Below are 18,987 nucleotides of genomic sequence, written 5' to 3'. Positions count from 1 at the left end.
GAGGGACACCTCCCTCCGGCCCTAACCAGGTCTCCGTGATACATGCCAGGTCCACGTCCTCCTCCTCAATTAGATCTTGGACGAGGAGGGCCTTATTTGCCACAGACCTGGCATTCAGATACCCCAGCCGGAGTCTAGGGCTCCGCATTCCTACACCCCCGGGGGAGCAGGATAAAGCCAGGGGGCCAGAGTGCGCCACCGACTGGATACAGCGGGGGACTCCCCAGATCCCCTTCTCACACATCCCCTACCCCTCCCAACCATCACTGGGATCGGAACACCCTCATTCTACCGAGCCACTTCTTTCCCCTCCCCTCCTCCCCTCAACCCACCAACTCCGGTCGTGTTGGATGGCTGAACCGTAAGAGCTGCCCCCGGCTCATTTTTCACCCCCTGCCTTAAAATTTGATTAAAAACCCTAATTAAAAAACCTCTCAAGCCCCGCTTTGAAGCATGCCACCACTCGGGGTTCCAAAACCCATCCTTGATATATGGTCTTTAGATTATTGGACAAAAGAGGGATACAATAAAATTTAACAAAATGCTCCATCAAGAAGAAAGGAGTGGAATTTGGGAAGAGATGGTGTTGGCAATTCAAAGTACAAAGGAGACACTGACAAGACATTTTAAGGACATTATGAACCGAGTGGAGAGCATAGACGGATGCTGGGAAATATAACACAAAGGACAATGAGTGATCAAGATGCCCAGGAAGAGGAGGAGCCAACTGAAAGAACAGATGAAAAAACAGAACAGACAAAACAAATGAAACAAGATGTAAGAAGGAGATAATAATAAAAATAATAAGGATTGATGACATAAGCCAAGGGAAGAGTACTCCAAGGAAATTAAAAAAGAACTGGAATCAGGAAGATTTTTTTGGGAAAGAGATAGGGATAAGAGTAGGTTATATAATGAGAAGTAATAATAAGAGGGGAAATTAGAATTTGAATGACAGTATAATTAAGTATACTTAAATAATATGGTGACTGGCACAAAAATAATATATTGAACTATTGATTAAACAAATAATGAAAGATTAAAATTCAATATGAAGACATGTATGTTTGTTACAAATGTAACAAATACGTTCAAAAATATTTTATTTGTATTAAAATGTATGACATGCGTGATTGACATAAAAATAACAATGAAATATTGAATAATTAAATAATAAAGTTGAATTATAAATTGAATAAGAAAATGGAAGATTTTAATTTAACACAAATGTATTATTATTAGAATTATATAAACTTGCTAAATGTAATGAATATAATTAATAATATTCTATTTATATTAAAAGGTACAATACTTAGAATAGGGTGATTGGCATAAAAATAACACATTGAAATACTGAATAATTAAATAATGAAAGATTATAATTTAATAAAAATATGTGTTTTATTACTAGAATTATATAAGATTATTAAATGAAACAAATATGATAAATACTATTTTATTTGTATCAAGATGTCTGACACTCAAGTGCCACACTGTTCACACATTGATATGTTTGTAAAAAATAAAAAACTTACAAAATTCAACAATTAAGAAAGAGATTAGGAAGGATTCCATGGACGGAAATCCTAAAAGGAAAAGCAGCTCAAGATTCAAAATGGGATTACAAGGAGCTATTAAAACAATAAATTAAAATTACCCATGTTTCCCCAAAAATAAGACCCCATCTTATATTTTTTTGAACCCTGAAATAAGCGCTTGGCCCTTTTTTCGGGGAGGTCTTATTATTTTGGGGTGCGTGGAGCAAGATGGGGCTCCTCTTGCTGTCTTACCTGATTTCCAGCTCTGTCTCCCTAACCCTAACCATAAGAAATGGCGGGGACCGGCTGCGCATGCATTTAAATATTTCTGGGGAGGGCTTATTTTCAGATGAGGGTTTTTTTGGGGGGAGGGTTTATTTTGGGGGGAGGGCTTATTTTCAGAGAAACACGGTATATCTTTTCGATGGATCAGTAATGATTTCCCTTGCAAGTTTTTCCATTAAGGCATTCCTTGATTGATTATACTTTAATCTCATAGAATATAATTGTTCTTGTATAAAAAAATTGTCTAGATAATTGACTTGACCATGACCATCCTCCTGCTGGTACAATTAAAACGTATTCAGCAATTTCTTCCTGAACACGTACTTCAACTTAGAACTAGATTTAGAGCCAGGATTGGTTGTACCAAATGGATTTAGCAACTCAATGAGCAAACTTCTTAACTGCTTCAGAAAGAAGTTGCAATTTCACTTTATTATATCAATAGTGGATTGGCTTTGTCTAAAGCCTGCTTGTTCTTCTTCTACAATGAGCATCTCTGCATTTGGGCAGCAGCAGAAGTAGAAGACCTGGCTCACATCCTATTTGATTGGTGCTTGTATAAGTGGGTGAGAGACAGGTACCTTGGTCCATATACCAAATGAAGGACCCATTGGGATCCCTATATCAAAACAACTTACTTTATGTATGGCCAGAACCTGAAAATAACATTTAACACAGCACAGTACTTAAACAAAATGGTTCGGTTGAGGTCTGCATATGTGGGACCGATTGGGGTAGATTGCAAGGGTGACACTGAAATATAATTTTATGTCATTTTACTCTATTTTATATATCTATCAAATCATATTGTACCTAATCCTATAACTATTGTATTTTATCTACTTTTATTTTAAACTGTTTGTATAAGATTTTAATGGTGATATGTGTTTACACCTTGTGCTTTGATATGGCCTCTAGCCGTGATAGTGAACCTATGGCACGTGTGCCACAGGTGGCACATGGAGCCATATCTGTGGGCATGTGAGCGTTGCCCTAGCTCAGCTCCAGCGCACATATGTGCGCTGGCCAGCTGATTTTTGGGCCTTCCGGGCCCACTGGAAGTCAGGAAACAAGCCGTTTCCAGCCTCTAGAGGGCCTCCGGGCGGGCAGGGGGGAGGCCGTTTTCGCCCTCCCTAGGCTCCAAGAAAGCCTCTGGAGCCTGGGGAGGGCAAAAAATAGGCCTACTGGGCCCACCGGTAACCCTTTTGCCATCACATACCAAAAGCAGGGGTCGCTCAGGGAGGTCACATGTGCATGTGGGGGGGTTGAATTATGGGTGTGGGTATGCGCATGCGTGACCCCCCCCTCCCCACACTTCTGGCATGCGGTGGCAAAAAGGTTAGCCATCATTGGCCTATAGGCTAATAAAGCTAACTAACTAACTAACTTTATTATATGTTAAAGAGTTTTCTGGGAATTCCCTTCTGCAGATATTTACTAAACTCATTCAGTTACTCCAGCCATTCAGATACTGAGGAAGAGTGGGGGAAACAGGCTCATTCCTCTTAGCCTTGGTTTGACAGAGTGTTTTGTGCCGCAAAGAAAATTGATTAGGAAATTCAAATTAAGTAAAGAAAATTCAGTTGAGCACCCCCTCCCCCCACAGGACTTTATGTCCATGAAAAAACCAATACAAGCATCAATTACGAAGCAAGAAAAGATAATTTAATAAGGCTTCCTGGCAGCAACTGAAACTCAAAATAGAAATCCCATTTTATTCTGATGCCTAATCGCTTCCTACCCCACTGATAGGCCCTTACATTTCCCAACCTTTTACCTTCGTCTGTGTAGGACGACCACTATCTAATTCTCCTAAATTCGAACTAAATTTCAATGTTAACTTTCTCTCCAATTGGATCTCAGTTTTAAGTGCTGAAAAGAAGGCCCTTATAAATCAGCTTAAGTCTAATAAATCACCAAGCAATGATTTTAATCACTGCTGAAATATTACCGAACAATTTGGAATGATAGACCTCAGTTCTTGCCTTCATTTACTTAGATTGATCACACTGCAGAAATCCCAGAGCACTGAACCTAGCATCATAGTGCCCATTTACGAAAATCTTGCCAGCTGATTACAGGGAGTCCTCAATTTACAACCACAATTATGACCACAAACTTTGGTCCCTGAGTAAAGTTGAGGCTGTAATATTATTATTTCATTCTACTGTGATAGTCGAAAGTCAATGCTTTTCTTTCCTTTTACTCTGTTGTGACTCCGACCCCCGAGCCTGTCCTAACAGAGGGAGAGGACTCAGAAGGTGAAGGAGAGGATTTGGCAAGGCCTCCCTCTCCAGGACCTTCCTCTCTGGCAATGCCTCAGGTTTCCTCCGCAGGCCAAGAGATATGCCAGGAGCAAGGCACTTCGGAGCAGCCGCAGATAGAGAGTGAGGAGGATGAGTTTTGGCTGGATCCCAGACAGCGTCAGAAGGATAAGCGTGCGCAGCAGAGAAAGAGGCGTGGGCAGGCCAGAGATTGAGCTGAGTCACTGGACCACACCCTACAAGGGATAAAAGGGGGTGTGTCGGCTATTCAGGCCTTGTGACAGACAAATTGAAAAACTCGAAGTCATATCGTGTTTCTAGAACCCTGTTAGAATCTCTTTTTGGATTTCTTCGGACTGGACTTTGACAATTCTTTGCTTTGTGGAATTAATTTGGTATATCGGACTGAGGAGAAAAAACCTCCCTTAGTGAGTAAAATCTCTTGGCAGGCAGTTCATGGGTCGCTGCCAAGACTGTTATCTTAAAGGAATTCCTGACTGTTTGATTCATTAACTCCTGGCTGTCTGTTTGTGTGCATGCGTGCGACGGGGACAGAACATATTCCTTTACCCTATACTTCTCCTTTTCCCTTCCCTATTTTCCACTATTTTCATTTTCATTTGATTTTATATTTTGATAAGTTTAATATATTTATTTTTAAAAAACACCCATTCTTCTTTCCGAGTTAAAGTTGTAGGCAGCTCCATAAAAACAAGGCTTCTCTAGGCACTTTACTTCATGAGTTGCCTCCCATAACCACCCAGAGATTAAAATGGGCAGCAATAAAACTCATAATAAAATAAATATAAAGACCAAACAAATAACAGCATAACAATCAGTCTCAGAACTGTCTCAGAATGAAGATATCAAATTGGTAGATAGGATCAACCATCAAGTACAAATGAATGAACAATCAAGAAATACACTGCAGACTGCCATGTAGTAACTATGAATACTTTAGGAAGATATTCAGATGCCTTGATACCTACAAAGATGACCAGTGCAAGCAATGGTATTCCCCGTGACATTCTATGGTAGTGAAAGTTGAAGAAGCAGAATATAAAGAATATTAATTGTTTTGAACGTTGGTGTTGAAGAAAATTCCTGAGAATACTGTGGACAGCCAAGAAAACAAACAAACAAATAAACCCAGAATTCTCACTCAAGACATATAATGACTACTTCAGATACATTATATGTAGACCTAGCTTTCTGGAGAAATATTTAATGGAAATGTGAAAAGAAAGGTGAAAGAGGATAACTAGCAGCAAACTGGATGAACTCAGTTACAGTGGTGATGGGCAGGGTGCTGGAACACCTGAAAACTCAAGTTAGGGAGAGATCCTCATGGAGAAATTTTATGTATCTGCTAAGAATCAATACCAAGGCACCCTATCAATCCATCCATCTATCAGAAATACTACAGATGTCAAATGGCACATACAGCTAAATAAATAGTTCTTGCAACAAATATGACAAGGAGGAGGAACAAGAGAGTGCAAGTGCACTTAAAAGTAAAGCAATATTCACTGTATGGATCTTACCTTTCTTATGTTGGTCCCTACATAGCTCTTAGGCTCCTCTTTAAACTGAGATGACCTGGAATAATATAAACAGACAAAGATATTAAATACAGGGAATACAAGAAAGTTCTCTATTTTTTATGCTAATTTTATTAAAGTTTACAATATACAATAAATACTAATAAAAACAATTTTAGTAACTTATCACCTTCTCTTAAAATACAACAAATGACCTCTTCTTCTCATATCCATCTCTTTATCAATAAACAAATCCATAAAATGTCATCATTTCACTCTTGATGTTAAGCAGAAGTTCATTAAGTTCATTACCAGACAACAACAAATCTATTTTAATCTTGATCATTTATTTCTAACAATCTTGATTTTTAGTCCCTTCAAATAATGTCACAGCACTTGTTTTTATTTTTACTTTTTCTTTGTCCTTTCTCACAAAATTCTTCAAAACTTCAACAAGCCTCTTTTATAAATCCAATATAGGAAAATTATTCAGGTGACTCTCTTGGTTTGTTTATCCAGTGTAATAAGTCATTCTTGTAGCCCGTCATTTTTAAATCCACTTTTAAATTAGGCTCAATTGTGTCAGGTAACCTTTGTTCCTCTTTGATAGCATCTTTTAAACAGAGTCTACCTATAGAGGCAGATACTCTTAAAATTTACTTCTATTTTTAAAAAAATATTCTTCAATATATCTAAAATGGCATATGTAGATGACCTTGGGGGACACGGGAAAGCAATGCTTCCTAGGGAACAATCAGAACAAGAGAAGGGGGAGTCCTCAGCTGCTTAACATTCAGAGAAAGAAATCTAAGAAAGACCCTTCCTAATTGATCAGATTAGTAAAAGTGGCAGCAAGAAGTTTGTACATTCAGATTTCTAACGTTCTGTTAATGTAGGCTTACAATAAAGTAGATCTAGTTCATCTAGTAGCATTTCCTGTCTCATTTACCCAGGTCTGACAATGTCCGAATTTAAAATATTCTGTATTAGTAAGTCAAGTTGAAATGTTCTTCTCCTTTAATTGTAATCTTTTGATCCTTCTATTCCCTCTGGTGTCCAATTTTTAAACTCTTAGTTTTTTAAAAAAAGAATTCAAAACAAAAGCATTTTCCCATGGGAAGGATTCTTTATAATTAATTCCAAAATCTTATGTCAAATTTATCTGGACCCTCAATCCTTTTGTAACTTTCTAAAATTTTAGTTTTAATTGCCCCTTTGCTGTTTGTTCAGGAAATCTTTTTTAAAACCCTTAAATTTTTATTCCAATTTCTTTTGCTAAGGATTGAAGGAAACTCACCCAGTGCTATAAACCTGTTGATCCCAAGGTTCCTAATAAGCAGTTAACAAGCAATTTCTGAAAGTGATTAGAAAACCTAGTGTATGAGGCCAGTGTCTTTTTAGTTTCCATTTTTAGCAAAATGGCTATTCACTTGTCCCCCAGAGCTCTTAAACCTTTTCAGTCTCCTCATAAGAAACAACTCTTTGGATTACATGTGTGCGATCTTGTCCTCTCCTTTTTTAGAGAGGAATTATGAAAAGCCAGTCTGTTTGTCAGCTCCACTTTCTGTGGAGTTGTCTTCAATTCAACATTCTTTTCCTCCGGAAGTCCAAGAAAGTACTCTTCTTAACATTCAACAGATAGTTATAATGCTTTTATTAGAATCTTTTCTTTTATATGCAGTCTCTTTACTTTCTTCTGGTCAGACGTTTCCTTACATTTTCTAATCAACGTTACAAAAAATAATAACAGACAGAATAACAGAGTTGGAAGGGACCTTGGAGGTCTTCTAGTCCAATCCCCTGCCTAGGCAGGAAACCCTATACCACTTCAGACAAATGATTATCCAACATCTTCTTAAAAACTTCCAGTGTTGCAGCATTTGCAACTTCTGGAGGCAAGTTGTTCCACTGATTAATTGTTCTAACTGTCAAGAAATTTCTCCTTAGTTCTAAGTTGCTTCTCTTCTTGATTAGTTTCCACCCATTGGTTCTTGTCCTACCTCAGGTGCTTTGGAGAATAGCTTGACTCCCTCTTTTTTGTGGCAGCCCCTGAGATATTGGAACACTGCTATCATGTCTCCCCTAGTCCTTCTTTTCATTAAACTAGACATACCCAGTTCCTGCAACCATTCTCGATATGTTTTAGCCTCCAATCCCCTAATCATCTTTGTTGCTCTTCTCTGCACTCTTTTCTAGAATCTCAACATCTTTTTTACACTGTGGCGACCAAAACTGAATGCAGTATTCCAAGTGTGGCCTTACCAAAGCATTATAAAGTGGTATTAACACTTCACGTGATCTTGATTCTATCCCTCTGTTTATGCAGCCTAGAACTGTGTTAGCTTTTTTTGCAGCTGCTGCACATTGCTGGCTCCTATTTAAATGGTTGTCCACTAGGACTCCAAGATCCTTTTCACAGTTACTACTATTGAGCGAGGTACCACATATACTATACCTGTGCATTTCGTTTTTCTTGCCTAAATCTAGAATATTCAAGTCTGTCAAGATCCTTTTGTATCTTAAGCCTATCTTCTGGAGTATTGGCTACTCCTGCCAGCTTGGTGTCATCTGCAAATTTGATGAGTTCCCCATCTATCCCCTCGTTCAAGTCATTGATGAAGATGTTGAAGAGTACTGGGCCTAAAACAGAGCCTTGGGGTACTCCACTGCATACTTCCCTCCATGTAGATGCAGTTCCATTGAGGACTACACATTGAGTGTGGTTGGTCAGCCAGTTACAAATCCATCTGGTGGTGATGCTGTCTAACTCACATTTTTCTACTTTATCTAGTAGTAGGTTATGGTTGTATAACAAAAGTATATATTTTGTTATATAACAAAAGTAACAATCATACTAATCCATATATAAATAATCCATATTGTATGTGTGTATACACACACTCAGTACTGTGCAAAGTTACAGGCAGTTGTGAAAAAATGCTGTAATTTAAGAATGCTTTCAGAAATAGAAGTGTTAATACTTTATTCTTATCAATTAACAAAATTGAAAATAAATGAACAGAAGAGAAATCCAAAAACAAATCAATATTTGGGCTGACCACCCTTTGCCTTCAAAACAGCTTCAATTCTTACATTTGAACACTTGAACAAAGTCAGGCATTTTGTAGGATTACAGTTAGTTATATGATTAACCAATTATACCAAGTAGGGGTTAATGACCAATCATTTCATATGTAGGTGGTGTCACTGCGTTAAGTGTTTGCCAGCTGAGCTCCCATTCTAAGACTTACGGTAGCCTGGCCAGGGAATTTATCTGTAGCTGAGATAAGGCTGGTCTTGTGAGACATTGGACTACTGTGCATGTCTACATTCTTTCATTTCCTTTTTCCTTTGTCCATCTGTGTGATAACTGTTGGTAAGATGTAGTTAGCTAGTTTTGTACTTTTATAATAAAATGTGTTCTGTCCCCCCACCTCACATAGGCTGACACACGAGCAAAAGACGTCTTGGTTTGAAGATGGCTTAGTTCTGGTGATGGACAAGATGTTCTGTCCCCCCACCTCACATAGGCAGACACACGAGCAAAAGACGTCTACCAGTAGTTTATTTTTACAAGCCGACCTGAATCCTTTGGCAGATAAAAGTTCTGGCAGCTACTTTCCGAATGCCTGCCAAGTTTCTTATCAACTCTAGAAACAGGAGTCAGCGTATCTGCAGTCCGTTGCTGGGGCAACCAAGAGTTCACAAGGCACAAAAGAGTAGTCAGAAGTCATTCACAAAGTCCAAGCCTTATCTTCCGAAAGATATCCCATCCAAAGTTCACGATATGCAGTTTTTGTCCGTCACAGAGCCTGCAGAGCAACCCCACCCACTTTTATCTCCTGTGGGGCATGGCTCAGTGACTCAGCAATCTCTGGCCCTTCCACAACTCTTCCTTTGCTGCGCACGCCTCTCCCTCCGCTGCTGCCTGGGATCAATCCAAGATTGATCTTCATCACTCCCTATTAGTGGGTGCTCCGACATGCCTTCCTCCTGGCCTTCAGCTGGAACCTGAGGCGTTGCCAGAAAGGAGGGTCCTGGAGAGGGAGGCCTTGTCAGTTCCTCCCCATCACTTTCAGAGTCATCTTCCTCCGTGAGGACAGGCTCGGGAGCCAGAGTCACAACAAATGTTTCTTAGAATATATACTTCGGGTATTCTTTCTTTGAGAGTATACCCTATGGAAAACAAGATTCATTCACCTCTAATTAATTACAGTTTCCCCAGGGGGGAAACGAAGCTGATTCACGCTTCGACAATGGTAGCAGAGGATGGTTTATTTTGTTTTCCTTGGCTGTTACTCAACTGATAAGCGAATAGGCTATTAAGCATAGATTTAGTCGGCAACCGAGGAATGCTGATTATTTACTGCAAACATGCCGAGAAAGAAAAAGATCAAAACAAAATACAGAATACAGTCTGCTGAAGACATAGATCTCTCTGATCTCTCTGATGAAGCGGAAAAAAGAATTTTAAAGAGGCTTTCAACTTTTCAAACACCGCTTGCTTCAGCAACCAGAATTGAGGAAGGTGCTGTTGGGGGAGCTGTTAATGAAGACGATGTGCTGCTGAGGTCAGTGACGCCCCCGTCTGATTCCATATTCCCTCAATTAATTACTAAAGAATTTACTAAAGAAGCCCTGGAATTTGAAAGGCTTGGTGCTAAACCTAAAATTACACAAGTGGCTGGGTTTTCTTTACCCACAGAGAGAGATGAAATTCATTATTCTCCTCCTACCCCTGAAGAAACTCTGCATGATAAGGCTGTGCGAAGTTATTGTGATCAAATAGAATTTCTGGAACATGAGCTGCACAAGGTAAAAGTGTTTGTTTCTATAGTTAAGCCAGATAAGAGGGACTCTCTTCTTTTTCAAATTCCTGAGTCCTCCATTTTTCTTTCTTCTTCGAAGCCAAAGCCACTCCTCCAGGAGGGTTCTGTGTCAGGCAAATCAGAACAGAAAGCAGTGTCCACGTCACATTTAACTTGTGATGCTGGACCTTCTCTGATTACACATGACTTTGCAATGCCCGAAACTAATGTTGCAGGACCACCTGCTGGCGAAAGTAATTTACAAAATAAAGCTGAAGTGCACTCCACAATGCAGCAGTTAAGAAAATTACGTCAGACTGTTTCAACCATGTCCCTAAATCAATCAGTTCTTCAGGCTGCAACGCCACATGTGTCTTCACAGGCTCAATCATCAGCACCCCCTGGTGGTACTGATGACGTTTTTGTCCAAATTCCTAATTTAGATGGAGCACAGCAACGCTTAAGGCAGGCCATTTTGATATTGCAGCTCAAGCACCAGGTGCAGATGGAGCACAACAACCACAAGTCCAAATACATCAGCCTCAGGTTCAACTACAAGTGCCTTTAGCTGCACAGCCCGCTCAGCCAAGACCAGCACCTCTTCCAATGGTACCACAGGTGTTTCCTCAACAGGCATCTTCTATTGTTCCACTGGCTGGAGATTCAAAATTAAAGCGTTCAGGACACAATTATAAAGCATGGGTCAGTGAGGTTGGACTTTTACTCCATAGAGAAGGTACCCATTGCATGGTGTTTAATCCTCCTGACCAGCCATGGACTCCTGCAATAAGAGACTTAGATACTAAAGCATGCACAACATTACTGATGTCCATGGATACTGAACTGCAGGTTACTTTTCCACCTGATGCAACTGCCCAACAAATTTGGGCCCAATTAGAAACATGCTACCAGCCTGTTTCAATTGAATCTACATGTTTGCTCTTGTCTGAGTCCCATGGTTCGAGATTAAAACCTGGTGAATATATTGGAGAACATTTAACTAAAATGAAAGGAATGAGAAAGGAATTGGGCGAAAGAGGCTATAATATTGATAATTTTCAAATGATCAGCATTATTATTAACTCATTGAATTATGAATGGAAAGATGCCATTACAAAGATTAATCAAGTGCCCATTCCTCAACGCACAGTGGATCATGTATGCAGAATTTTAACCGAAGAAGAGGCATTTATGCTTGCCACACCACATTTGAGAGGACCACTTGCATCATTGAGCCTGGATAGCTCAACAGACAGAGCTCTGTAATTTAACACCAGCTGTCTGCAATTAAAGTAAGATCGAATCCCGCCAGGCTCAAGGTTGACTCAGCCTTCCATCCTTTCTAAGGTAGGTAAATTGAGGACCCAGTTTGTGGGGGCAATAAGCTGACTTTGTATAAATATACAAAAGTATGAAGGCTATTGCTTAACGCATTGTAAGCTGCCCTGAGTCTCCGGAGAAGGGTGGCATATAAATCAAATTTAAAAAAAAAAAAAAAAAGAGCTCCAGCGAGGCGCCCCTTCCAAAGAAGAGCCTACGTTCCAAGGATGCCAAGATGCTACATCTGTAATCGTGTGGGACACACCACCCGAGATTGTCCCCAACGATTTCCAGCTCTCGTCACGTACCAGCCCAGAGGAACAGACTCCAGAGGAGGCAGAGGCAGAAGGCAAGGTCGTCGTGGTCCAAGGCGTGGTCCACAAGCTCCACTCGCCACATTGGCTTTAATCAACGATTCACAACCTCGTCCTGAATACGACAGACGACTTCTGTGGACTTTGGATAGTGGCACAGCATTGCATGTTACCTACAGAAAGGAACTTTTCACAGAGATGCACAAGCCTGAATCTAAACTACGCGAACTTTATTCTTTTTCCAATCATCCTTGTCAGGTCGTAGGAAAAGGAACTGTTTATGTTGAAGAGCTTGATGCATTCTTTCCTGATGTTTATTATATGCCAACAGCAAATAGTAGTTTGCTTAGTCAGAGTCACTTGTCTAGAGTATTAAAGTTCCAGGTTCACCACCTCGAAAAAGCAAGTTATACAGAAAAAGCAAGTTATATAGCAAGTTATATAGTCATTGCTGAAACCATGTTAATTGGTGGTGTTTATTACATAAAGCCAAAGTCTAAACCACAAGCACAGGCAAGTATACAGACTCCAAAAGGGGAGAGCACAGGCCCAGAGAGAGATGTTCCAGAGAGAGATCCTGTTGCTACTCCAAAGGCTCCTAAAGCCAACAAAAAGAAAATTAGGAAACAGGTTGCTCAGAGCAAGTTTGAGGTTCCTGACAAAATTGTTAATGTTGAAAATTTACTAACTGGTAAACCTTTGCATTATAGTATATCCATAAGTGGCATAGAAGATTGGGGCATGCCAGTTTCCGTGTTCTTAGGAAGATGCCGGAGTTTGCGAGAGGTTTAGATCTAAAGGGGTATAAGGTGTTTTTTGATTGTGCTGTCTGCAAAAAGGCCAAATCCAAAGCAGCAGCCATTCCAAAATGGCTACACGCCTGTCAACATGCATTTTTTATTTGGTACACACTGACATAGTAGGTCCTTTTACGCCAACACTTGGTGGTAAAAAATATTTTCTAACAATTGTTGATAATTACTCTAGATATGGATATGTATATCCTATGAAAGAAAAATCTGAGACCTTTCAGAACTTAAAAGACTTTGCCACTCTTGTTTATACCCAACACGGAGTTAGCATCGCTAGAATTCAAAGTGATCGTGGTGCTGAATTCATGTCTCAGCGGTTCCAGGACTGGATGCGTAAGAATGGAATTCTTCATCAGACTTTGGCCCCTTATACACTGGCGCATAATGGGGTGGCAGAAAGGCGACAAGGGGTCCTACAAACCATGATGCGTTGTCTCCTAGAAGACGCCAACCTCAGTATCCCATACTGGGGTGAAGCTATTAAATATGCAAATTACATTGTCAACCGTACTTGGAGTAGTGTAATAAATCAGACTCCTTTCTTCATGTTGTATGGTTACAAGCCCGATCTCAAAAACCTCCATATTTTTGGTTCATACGCTATGGTGAACATTCCCTTCGCTCAAAGAAGGAAAGGAGGTCCAGCAGCAAAGAGGATGAGATTTATGGGTATTGATGGTAATTCAAAGTGGAGCAAATTTATTGACTCCAAATATGTAATTGTGATTTCCCAATCCGCTAATTTTGAGGAAGATGCTGACTGGTCCAGGATTCATTCCAATGATCCTGGAGTTTATTTTCCTAGAGATGATGTTGCTGATGCCACGCAGTCTGATGATCAAAATTCACAGGCAAATGTTCCATCCACTAGTTCTTCTCAACCTGATGTTCCGTCTTCGCAAGCCACCGATGCCGACGCTAGCGACGATAATGAAGACGAAGATGTAGCTCAGGGTTTCGCTCAATGTTATCCTGAGGACTACACAAATACCTGCTCACCGACAGTCCAGACTGAGAGTGTAAAAATTGCTTTAGCCACAGCAACTATTCTTGGTTTAGAAGCTTTCCAGTTCGATGTTGACACGGCTTATCTACATGCTGACCTAGATGAGGAGATCTACGTAAGAGGTCCTCCAGGGTTCCGACAGCAAGAAGGGATACCTGGTTTCTACACAAAAGTCTTTATGGTCTGAAACAGTCTGGTTTAATGTGGTACTTATGTCTTACTGACAAATTAAATTCAATGGGCTTTATTAAGTCCGAAACTGATGAATGCGTGTTTACAAAAAGATCTGATAATATGTATGAGATAGCTCTTGTTTATGTTGATGATATTGTTTATATTGGTCCAAATAAGCAGATGAGTGAGAATTTTGCTAAAGCTTTGCAGAGATATTTCACATTGAAATCTTTAGGTCATGTTAGCACTTATTTGGGTGTTCAGATTGACAAAACACAGAAGGGGTTTAGTCTTTCACAAGAGGATAAAATTGAACAACTTTTGCATCATTGCAACATGAAAGATGCTAATACAGGAAGCATACCCATGCAAACAGATTTCCACAACTTGACACATGAACCAAGTCCTGAGTTCGAGGATCAAACACTTTATCGTTCAGTTATTGGGTCACTGTTGTATATTAGTAGTTGGACTAGCCCCGACATTACACTTAGTGTTAAATCTCTTGTCTCGACACATAGGTAAGGCAAAACAGTTTCATTGGGCATGTGTTAAGAAATTATTGAAATACTTCAAACACACTAAACATATGAGGCTATTGTTAGAACCGACACACATTGATTATGCAGAATTATGTTATTATGCAGATTCTGATTGGGCAAGTAATAAGAAAACACGTAAAAGTACTCAGGTTATATGATATTCTTAAATGGATGTCCTGTTTACTGGCATGTGCGAAAACAGAATTTTGTTTCTTGTTCATCTACTGAGGCTGAATATGCTTGTGTTTCAGATGCATGTAATTCTCTAACTTGGTTTGATGCTTTGGTCACAGATATCTGGATACACCCGAGCCGGCCAATCACCATGATGGAAGACAATGAATCTGTGGTTTATATTTCTGAATCACGTTTCACAGGTTCTAGGTCCAGACACACTGACATCCATTACAAAAATATAAAACAATTAGTGAAACAAGGTTTTGTAAAATTGCAGTATGTGCCTACACATGATCAGATTGTTGATATGCTCAACAAACCGCTTCCAGCAGCTCAGCACGAGTATCTGCGTAAGAAGATGTGCCTTAATTGATGGCAGTACCTGATGTCCGCTCAACTGACAAAGAAGGGGTTGTCACTGCGTTAAGTGTTTGCCAGCTGAGCTCCCATTCTCCATTGAGAGTGGAGACAGCAGCCAGCGTGGGTAGTGCCCATCCAATCAGCTTGAAGGACTGAGTCTGCCAAATATTCTTAGTCCCGCCCTTGTTGCCGGGCAGGCCAGCTTGTGACTCAGTCCTTCAGCGCTGGCTAGTGTGTGGGACTTCTCTCTGGCTTATATTCTCCTCTTTATATCTTTCGTGTTGGTTTTTTCGGATTTTCTTTGACTTGGACTGTTGGACTTTGAACTGCTTATCGATTTGACCATTGACTGATTTTTCCGGCTGACTTTGGACCGTTTGACACCGAATTTTGTGAGTTGCCTTTGTTCTCCGTTTAACCTCCGTTTCCTCTGGCTTAGCCAGGGGCGTGGGGATTCCCTGCCCTTGATCTCCTCAAGGGTTTTGTTTTGTTTTTTTTTTGTTCGTTTGATCTTCGAGGGACATTCTCCCCTTCTGCGCTCTTCTTGCCCTCTTCATTTGGCCCACTTTCCGCTTCTTTGATTACCGGCAACTTCACGGCCGGAAGGCCAGTGCAGGCGAAGTTGGCCAATCAGACTCTACGTCTGTTACCCAGCAATCTGTAATGGAAGATTCCAGGTCTCATCCCATGACTTCTCATCATAAGTCTACCAAACGTGGCATGTCATCCTCTTCTTCTAAAGTGGAGAAACGTAGAGACAAAGTGTTAACCAGATTATGTGACAAGGCATGCGCCCAGTTGCCTCCTTCCACTCTTCAACCTCCTTCTCCGTCTAATTCGCCTCCAGCTGCCATACCCCACTCGCCTACTCCTGACCAACTGTCTCTGCGGGATTGCCCAGTGACTATTTCTGATGATAATTTGTGGGGCCCTGGCTCAGCTTCTCCATGACTGGTTGCTGATCCGGCATCCGCACAGGCGGCTCCTTCTACTGATCCTGTACCTGTCCTCCCTTTGGACTCAATCGTTCCTCCGGATCAGCTGCAACAAATGATTGAGGTGGCGGTTCAGAGGTCTTTGGCTGCACATTCAGGTTCCTCCAGTCGACATGGATCGGTGAGAGAGGCTTCTCCCTTTTCAGGAGGTTGCAGTGACCAAGTTTGTTCTCATTCAGTTCGATCCGTCTCTCCTACTTCTTCTCACTACAGTCACCCTTCAGCTTTGAATGATGAGGAAGATCCTGCTTCTGACCTGTTGGAGGATGAGAACCTCCCCCCGGATCAGCCAGCTTCCACAGGTCTGTTTCCACAGGCCTTGTTTAAATCATTGCTGTTCAAGGCGGTTAATACGGCCCGTTTATCATCGCCTAACGCTGATCCGGTCCCTCCTTCGTCTTCCTCTGGATCTTTGGACCCAATGTTCGCGGAACCCGCTAGGCCTATAACATCCGTTCCTACTCCTCCTCTCTTTCTGGATGTAGTGAAACAACAGTGGGAGTCTCCGGCCGCTGCTCCTCTCCCCTCGTCAAATGACAAACGGAACTTTCAAGTCTCTTCGGATCTTGAAGCTCTTCTTCAAATCCCTTCGATTGATGCCCCCGTTGCAGCTCTTCTCCCTAATTCTAATGTCCCGGGCGAACCCGACGAAGGTCTCCGTCCTGATGAACGTCGATCTGATCAGGTGCTTCAGAAGGCCTTCCAGAGCTCTGCCTGGGCAATTAAAGCAACCACTACAGCATCCTTCTTTAACCGAACAACCTTGATTTGGTTGCGTCAACTACAAGAAAAGTTATCCCCTGGTGATACCCATATCAGGCAGGACTTAAATAAAATTGTGGCTGCCATACAATTTTCCGCTGACTCTACCCTGAATGCTGCCAGGTTTTCTGCAAAATCTTTAGCTTCGGCTGTCACGGCTCGTCGTCTGTTGTATCTCCGGCACTGGCAGGCAGATGCCAGGCACAAATGGCGGTTGGCATCGGTTCCTTTCAAGGGCACGAAGCTGTTCGGGGACGCTTTAGACCCCGTCCTCACAGAAACCAGGGATAAAAAGAAAGTGTTGGCAGCTGTCTACCGGAGAGGAGTGCGTTTCTCACCTTACCCTCCTCGTTCCTTCTCACGAGGTGCAGACAGGGGGCCCTCCTCTTCTTTGTCCTTCCCCCCCCTTTAGGAGAGATGGGTCCTTTGGTAGGCAGCGGGGGTCTTCCGATAGATCATACAGGGGGCGTCCCTTTACTTCCAAGTGGCCCTTTCGAGGGGGAGGAGGTCGTTTCGCCCGCCGCCGTCGCTGATTGCATTCCGAATCCTCCCATTGGTGGTAGATTGGGCCTTTTTGCCTCAGTCTGGGAGGAAACCACCTCGGACAAGTGGGTCCACGCCACCTTGAAATCTGGGTTGGCCATTGAATTTCTTGCCTCCCCCCTCACACCTTTGTCTGCTGTCCGATTTCTCGTAATCCTGAAAAGAGGTCCCTGATGGACTCATCAGTTCAGCATCTCCTGTCTATCAAAGCTATTCAACCTGTGCCTCCGGGCCAGGAAGGTTTGGGATTTTATTCAAGGGTGTTTCTCGTCCCTAAGTCATCGGGGGGGTGGCGCCCTATTTTGGACCTCAAACGTTTAAACAGGTATGTCGTGTATCGTAAATTTAAAATGCAATCATTAAAGACCATTCTTGACGGTGTTCGGAGGGGCGATCTCCTCTCTTCCATTGACCTGACTGAGGCCTACCTTCATATCCCAATCCTCCCTTCCCATAGATGTTTTCTGAGGTTTTGTTATGGCGGAGCACATTACCAGTATAGGGCTCTACTATTTGGCCTTTCTTCTGCCCCTCTTTACGAAAGTGCTGGCTGCCTTGGCGGCCTGGCTCCGTCTTCGTTCAGTCCGACTCTTGTGTTACTTAGATGATATTTTGATTTTGTCCCCTTCTGTACAGTAGGCGGCCCTAGATATCCGTCTGACAATTGAGACGTTAGCGGCTCACGGCTTCTCCGTTAATTTGGAAAAGAGCCATCTCTCCCCTTCCACTAGATTAGTACATTTGGGTGCCCTGATTGACTGTCTTCAGGGCAAGGTTTTTCTTTCTCCCGATAGGCAGAATAGCCTGAGGCAGTTAGTCTCCCAGGTTGAGGGGAGTCGAGTAGTTTCTCCCTATATCTTGTCTCAGCTCTTAGGCAAGATGATATCGGCGATAGCCATAGTTCCCTGGGCCCAGCTTCACGCCAGGTAACTCCAATGGTTTCTCTTGCCTTTGCAGAAGGCGGGCATAGGCACTTCGTCAAGGCCGATCCCGCTTCCTCCCGCGGTTCCCAGATCCCTCCGGTGGTGGCATTCCCCTGCTCTCGCTGCGGGTTGCTTCTTCCTCGAGCCCTCGAGGGTGGTGGTGACGACAGATGCCAGCCTCCTGGGCTGGGGAGCCCATTGCCAAGGTCAACTGGCTCAAGGGACTTGGACGCCCTTGGAAGCTCGTCGTCCCATCAATTGGCTGGAACTGAAAGCTGTCTTCCTGGCCCTGAAGTCATTCCGACATCTGGTCTCCGGAGCTCACGTCCTCGTCCTCACGGACAACGTCGCCGCAAAGGCACATCTGAACAAGCTGGGGGGCACCAGGTCAAAGTCTCTTCTGGCCGTGGCAGTAACATTGGGGTTCTGGTCAGAACGCCATCTGTGTTCCATTCGGGCGGAACACATCTCCGGAGTACAGAACGTTCAAGCGGACTGGTTGAGTCGGCGGCGGATAGACAATGCGGAATGGCGGCTCCTCCCGTGCATCTTCCAGGAACTGTCTCTTCGTTTCGGACGTCCAGTAATCGACCTGTTCGCAACTCACGAGAACACTCAACTTC

General features: G+C 42.2%; 1 protein-coding gene across 1 annotated transcript in view; it reads right to left on the bottom strand.

The window, feature by feature from the left end:
* GBF1 (golgi brefeldin A resistant guanine nucleotide exchange factor 1) overlaps nt 1-18,987 on the bottom strand; it is a 374,794-nt gene that overhangs the window by 247,615 nt on the left and 108,192 nt on the right. Inside the window, exon 8 of the mRNA XM_070946393.1 lies at nt 5,632-5,686. Within this exon, the coding sequence (XP_070802494.1) occupies nt 5,632-5,686 (55 nt within the window). The remainder of the gene's footprint in view (nt 1-5,631; nt 5,687-18,987) is intronic.

The sequence above is a fragment of the Pituophis catenifer genome, unplaced genomic scaffold (assembly GCF_029215685.1).
Source record: "Pituophis catenifer annectens isolate HBS135680 unplaced genomic scaffold, rPitCat1.0.hap2 SCAF_6, whole genome shotgun sequence".
Lineage (NCBI taxonomy): Eukaryota > Metazoa > Chordata > Lepidosauria > Squamata > Colubridae > Pituophis > Pituophis catenifer.
Note: the sequence above shows the minus strand (reverse complement) of the source record. Positions and strands in the feature narration are given on the sequence as shown.